At 33.4% G+C, this 6,831-nt stretch overlaps 1 protein-coding gene across 1 annotated transcript in view; it reads left to right on the forward strand.

Moving 5' to 3' along the window:
- LOC118742043 (latent-transforming growth factor beta-binding protein 4-like) overlaps positions 1–6,831 on the forward strand; it is a 104,516-nt gene that overhangs the window by 86,630 nt on the left and 11,055 nt on the right. Inside the window, exons 5-7 of the mRNA XM_036474010.1 lie at positions 1,093–1,224; positions 3,498–3,869; positions 4,312–4,641. Of these exons, the coding sequence (XP_036329903.1) occupies positions 1,093–1,224; positions 3,498–3,869; positions 4,312–4,641 (834 nt within the window). The remainder of the gene's footprint in view (positions 1–1,092; positions 1,225–3,497; positions 3,870–4,311; positions 4,642–6,831) is intronic.

Genomic DNA, 6,831 nt, shown 5'->3' on the forward strand with positions numbered 1-6,831 from the left:
GGCTCCAGTATGCTATTGTGTTGGTAGACCCTTGGAAAAAGATGTTGGTTGTTGCATAACGGTATTCGCACATTTATGTCACAAATAAAGTGAGTATGGCTCACTAAGCTTGACCTCAAGCTCCCTGACTTGATATTTCTATAAGAAAACGCTTAATTAAACACTAACCCTAATAGTCTTCAAAAAATGGCATATTGAGTATAATAAAAATTATTGTAAATTAACTTAAAAGCCACAACTCAACCTTGAACTGCATGTAGTTTTATAATTTTGCATAGATTTACACGCCACTAACAATGCACATGAGAGCAAGCATGCATGCAACACGGCTGTGACTGTTGCGCTTGCCACAAAATGACAATGAAATGTCAGCGCAAAAATCAGCATACAAAGAAACATACATATATATGTATGTATGTAGATAAATATATAAAAACAAATAGAAATAAATTAAGCAATCACCTTCAATTTGCATAATCAATGCCAACATTGAATGATGCGCTGACAGGCCAACAACAACATTTGCCAGCCGCTACGCATGCGGAACATTTACAAAAGCCGATTTTTTGCTGCAACTACAAAGCACTGCATACACGCATTAGATGGCTGGCAATGATGCGTGAAAACTGCGTAACACAAAAAAGGTCACCGGCAGGCGGGCGGGCGGCGGGCGGGTGGCGGGCTTTCTTTGCTAAGCAAGCAACTAATCAAACGACCACTGAAGCAAGTTCGTCACTTAAGTCTTTAGTTTTTGCAATGGTGCGTAAATAAGGTACAATTTGCTGTTGCTGCCGGAAAACGTTTGCCACAATATACATATTGCCACATATGTACATATTTACAAGCGGCTGTCAAAGTAGTTGTTGGCGCATATGATTTTGTTTCATATTTTTTCTCTATTAAAAAAAGTGGCCACAAAAAGCTGGACCTTGACATTCCTGCCATTCGACAATTTATTCAAGCATTAATTTTAAATGTCTAATCCCTTTGATACTCACACACACACACATCACACATACATTAATATGCTACGCTTTAATCCTCTAATCATTCGGCTTCATAACGCATCTCATTTTCTTTACTCACACACAGATATCGACGAATGCCAAGATCCTACGATAAGAGCGCGCTGTGTCGCGAATGCCGAGTGCTGTAATCTGCCAGCGCATTATCTCTGCAAATGTAGAGATGGCTATGAGGGCGATGGTGAAGTGCTGTGCACAGGTAAGCGGCGATTCATATAAAATATGTACAGTCCGGGTGTTTGGTTTAGCTAACTATGGAATTTTAACTTTTTTCTAACATTTTTACTAAATTATTGCAAGTTCGATTCAAACCGTAGAATTTAGCAGCAAAGGTAAGGTTATGGCGCTTAGTTCGCTATTGCTGGTCTATTAATTACTATTTGATCTGAAAATTTACGGTAGGTAGGTAGGCAAAATTACTATTATTTTTTTTTTCTGACGAAAAGAATTCGTTGCGGTTGCGTGCTATTTGCACAAAGCAGCTTGGGATTCAACGAGAATTTAAAGATGGCATGTATGTAGTATGACATCATCATGCCATTGAAATTATTTCAGGAAATTTCAAGAATTTAGATTTCCTAGATAATTTTATACTTTAGCAAATTTTTTTTTGGAGGCAACATTTATTTCTTGAACTTTTTGATTTAATTGCTTTTCGGCACAAAATAATCGATAACATATTGTCAAAATTTATTAGTGATTTCGAAAATGAACAATGTAAGAGCTTTAAAACTTAGATTTGGAAATTAAATCTCCATCTCCACAATCTTCTAAAAAATTGTCTCCACGCGTATGCAAAAATCTATCGATTTTTCAAAACATTTTATGGAAATCTTAAAAATTCCAAAATGTTTTAGTTTATCAAGTTTAAAATTAATCGATTGAAATTAAAAATTTTATCGAAAATTTCGTATGTTCTAGATATTTTTATTAAGAATTTTTAATTAGAATAGAATCAATACAAAAGCTTAAAAAATTTCCAGAATTCTGAAAATTCATTTTTCTTAATACAATCGATAAATTTTCATATTCCAGAAAATTTTTCTTTATAAATTTCAAAATTAATCGATCTCTATACAAAATTTCATAATAAAAAAGTAAACAATCTTCGTGTAAGATAAGATAAGTTTCAAATTCATTAAAAAAAAATTTTTAATTTTGTTTATAAATAAATTTTTGGCAAAATTAAGCGATAAATTTTTATGTTTCATATATTCAAGTTTTGTACAAAGGGAACTTTTTTAACTACAAGAATTTCTAACCAGGTAATACTGTTTACTTTTTAAATTAATAAGGTACTTGTAAAAAGTTCTAAGATTATTTCTGTCATTTCGTAAATGTATCGTTTTTTTTTAGTTTTAAATAATGTCAGAAAATTTTTTATTGAAAGCAATAGGTATTTTTGTTTGAAGTTTTGTGACCGGTTTTAAAAATTTATCGATACATTTTTAAAATTGAGCAAATAATTTAAAAAATGAATTTATAGATTAATTTTTAAATGTGTATTAGAAATACAAGAAACAGGATGAAAATTCATCGATACATTTTTTTAACTGGATGATTACATTTTAATTTTTTAAAGAACTTTCCAAAAATGTAAGTAACTGTTGACCAATTTTTTAATATCTATCGATGCACTTTTAAATTTTATCTTTTTTGAAAATTTTAGAATTAACTCAAATGCTGTTGAAATTCTTTTAAACATATTTTAATTTTGAAAATAAATCAATATTTTTTCTATATTAAACAATTTTTTTTTTAATTTATAAAGGAAAGATTTGGATTATTTTTTTTTTTAATTTTTATATTAAATGTTTATATTAATCGCTTTGTTTCTTAATATAAGCAGTATAATTTTTAGAGATTTTTAAAAATTATTCGTTTTACAGTTTTAACCTTTATCGATGGTTTTTTTTCGAAAATCAATGAACGTATCAATTAATAATATTGTCAATATTTTTCTAATTTATCGATGGAATTGTTTTTATTGCTCGATTAATTTCTAAGTTAATGAAGCAAACGTTTCTGGACTTATTCAAATTTATCGATTTTTTTTTTTTTTAACTTTTTGATGCAATAATTTTTGCATCTTAAAAAGACACGGGTTTAGAATTCCTGAAATTTATTGATAAATTGTTGTGTAATGATCGATGATGGGAATTTTGTAATAAAAAATCGATCGATTTTTAGAATTTCGAAAATTAAAAAAAAAAATCAATTTAAAGAAAATCTAAATTTTTTATAGCTTTTCGATAGCATTTTAATCGATTTGTTTTAAAGTTCAAAAAGGATTGTGGAATCTCTTAAAAATTGGGGAATTTTAAATTAAAATCGAGTAATCACGAAATTGATCGATAAGTATCGATATTTTCAAAACATAGTCAAAATCTTTTTTATAAACTTTAAGCTTGCGACATACCAAAATAGATATTATTATATTATATTTTATATTCTCTTCTTTCGCAACCACAGACCTCGACGAGTGCCAAAGTCCCACTGCCTGCGGTACGGGTGCCCAGTGCATCAATACACCCGGCAACTACACCTGCGCGTGTCCCGAGGGCTATCACGGCGACCCCTACTACAGCTGTACGGACATCGATGAGTGCATACATCCGAATGTTTGCGGACCGGGCGCAATCTGTACGAACCTCGAGGGCGGTTATCGCTGCGACTGCCCAGAGGGTTACGACGGAGATGCGCGCTCCGCCAGCGGCTGTGCGGACTATGATGAGTGCGGGCGTTCGCCATGCGGCCGCAATGCGCAATGCTTGAACACAGATGGTAGTTTCAAATGTATTTGCCCAGATGGCTATGCGGGTGATCCAAGTCAAGGATGTGAAGGTAAGTGCAGAGTTAGAAAGGAGGAAATACGAAGAGAGATTAATTTTTTTAAGGATCTTTGATACTAAGTATATTTGTTATGTTCCTTTTATTTTCATCCCTCACGGAAAATCAATTTAATCATTGCACTTTTTCGCGCATACAACAATAAAAACAACAAAAAAACACTAAACGTTTATCACGGTGGCACAAAACCACATAAACCACAATACTAAATGTTTTTTGCACACATATGCCTAATATAAAAATATCATAACAACTGCAACAACAACAACAACACGCATTTGCATATAACAACAAACATATAACGAAAACATTTGGGCAATATTTGATTCAATCTAACCACGTAATCATAACGCATCGCGTACCGCACTCATTGCAACATCATCGACGTCTGTTACCCACCCAACATTCGCCATGCGTCATTATACCCCGCTCGCAGACGTCAACGAATGTTCCACTAACAATCCATGCGGTTTGGGTGCTGAATGCGTGAATATTGGCGGTAGTTTTGCGTGCAATTGTCCGCCTGGCTATACGCTCGAGTTTGAGCGGGAATATAGTCTGGGTGGCGGCGGAATTTATGGCGGCGGCAATGGCACGTCGCTGAGGGTGACCGGTGCCGGTCTGGCCTGTGTCGACATAGACGAATGTAATATGGATAATGGAGTGGCCAAGTGTGGCACGAACGCTAAATGCATTAACTTTCCGGGCTCATATCGTTGCTTATGCCCGAGCGGCTTTCAGGGACAGGGCTACTTGCATTGTGAAAGTTAGTATCGCTAATTGTAATTTAGTTAGTTGTAGTAAGCATTTCTGCATTTACTTGGAAAAAGCTTGCAAGCTTTTACATATTTAGGTACATAATTATATTAAAGCTCAAGGCTTTCCAGAGAAATTCAAAGTTTTGCGCTACGAGTGAAGCTATATGCATGTATGTATTTACAAGCTTTCAAATTAAAAGTTATTTCGTTCAATATGCAAGTTTTCGAAATCTAATGCAAGCTCGTACCTCAGTTAGAAAATGAAAATTTTAGTTTTCGTGTGCTTAGATAATATTCCCTACCAGGAAGCTTTTATCAAAAAGCTTTAAAAGAAACTTTTGTTAGAAAGCTTTTTAAAGAAGCTTTTGTAAAAAAGCTTTTTAAGAAACTTTTGTTAGAAAGCTTTTTAAGAAGCTTTTGTAAAAAATCTTCTTAAGAAACTTTTGTTACAAAACTTTTCGATAAGCTTTTGTTCGGAAGCTTGCAAGCTTTTCAGTAATCTCATCATATGCTTTCACCCAAACAATACATAAATGCTTTCTTACACTTCCAACGCTCTTGAAACTTTCAAACACTCGGTACCCAGCAAACGAAAGCAGCTTTCAAAGAAAATATGTACACAAAATAATAGAAATAAGTAGGCGTTTATAGTGATGTCCAACATTAAAACTCCAAGCAGACTAAAAACGAATGTATAAAATTTTAATGAGGCCTTTTAAGCTTTCAAAGATTTGATCTTACCTCACGTAAAAAAGGAAACACATTTACAAAGAAAACATATAATTGGACATAAAGCTTACACGAAAGCTTGAAAGCTCAACTCTTTGTTAGAGTAAAAGTCTGTAATTTTTCAATGAGTGAAAGCTCTTTATATTTATGTCACTCCTAATTAAAAGGTATCACGAGGAAAAAAGCTTTGTAAAGGTTTCTACATATGGGCATGCACATCGCAGAAGCTTTCTCTCGGTTATTTTTTGAACTACATGTATCAATCGCGACTAAAACGAATCCGTTTGAAAAAGCTTTTCTAAGGTTATAGAGAGCTTCAAAACTTACCTATAAATGATAGGGGACACTAAAAGTAAAATGCTTTCTTTTATCATCGCTGATATAAATCAGTCGCGACTAAAACCAAAGCTAAAGAGCAAAAGTTCTTTCTGATTGTCACTGATTTATATCAGGCGAAGGAAGCTTTTTAAAGCTTTTATATAAGCACGCATAGAGTAAAAGCTGCCACTTATCTTCGAAGATTTAAATTGGCTGCAAAAATCAGATCTCGCAGAGGAAGCTTTCTAAAGTTTCCGAGCTTTTTTACTCACATGTAATAATTTCACCCAATTAATAATGAACATGAATAATTTTGTAAAATAAAATCACTCGTGAAAGTTTTCGTTAGTGAAAGCACAAAAAATATCTATTAGCTTCAAAAGAAATATACTTGTTATAAACAGAAGCACTCCGGAGTATGTGCTTATTTCAAAAATTTAAAATTAAAGCCTGTACTTTTGGATTGGAAGCTCTAAGCTTTCTAAAAATGTTTGCTGGGGATGCCTTAAAATTATCAACACTTCCAAACTTTTGAATACTCTCAACAAGATGCACATACTTATCGAAGCTTTGAATGAACGCATTTTAATTGCTATCTCAATTGAACTTAATACTACTACACATTTCAAAAAGCTCAGCAAGCTTTCTAATATAAGCTGCAGATGAACGCTTGCTTTCTAAGCTTTCCTGATTTCACTTATTTGCTTACTTTTCCATAAATTGCTTTACTTATGCTTGTAAATACACTTGAAGCTTTTAAAAGCTTTTAAAAATCTTCCCTTATACTTTCGTTCTGATCTTCGTTCCTCCTACTGCCTATTTTCACGCTATTCCTACACATCTCCGTAAACATTTCTCCATCAAATTCATTCCAATCATGATTACATTGTAACCAAGTATTTTTGTTTTTTTGTTTAATTTTTAACTAATTAACAACCTTCTCCCAATACCATCAACCACGAACCTCCACAACCACCACCACCATCACTGCAACTGCAACAAATGCATTAAATCCAACTACCTTAAACTCCAATCCATCAAACCAACCAACCAAACCAAACCGAATCAACGTACAAAACTACGCACTTCACCGCACGTTTCGGTAACGTCACCATATCAAATGTTACACGTCGCACTCTTTTTATGCGCGC

The sequence above is a fragment of the Rhagoletis pomonella genome, unplaced genomic scaffold (genome assembly GCF_013731165.1).
Source record: "Rhagoletis pomonella isolate Grant_MI unplaced genomic scaffold, Rhpom_1.0 Rhpom_scaffold_00006, whole genome shotgun sequence".
In the NCBI taxonomy this organism is placed as follows: domain Eukaryota; kingdom Metazoa; phylum Arthropoda; class Insecta; order Diptera; family Tephritidae; genus Rhagoletis; species Rhagoletis pomonella.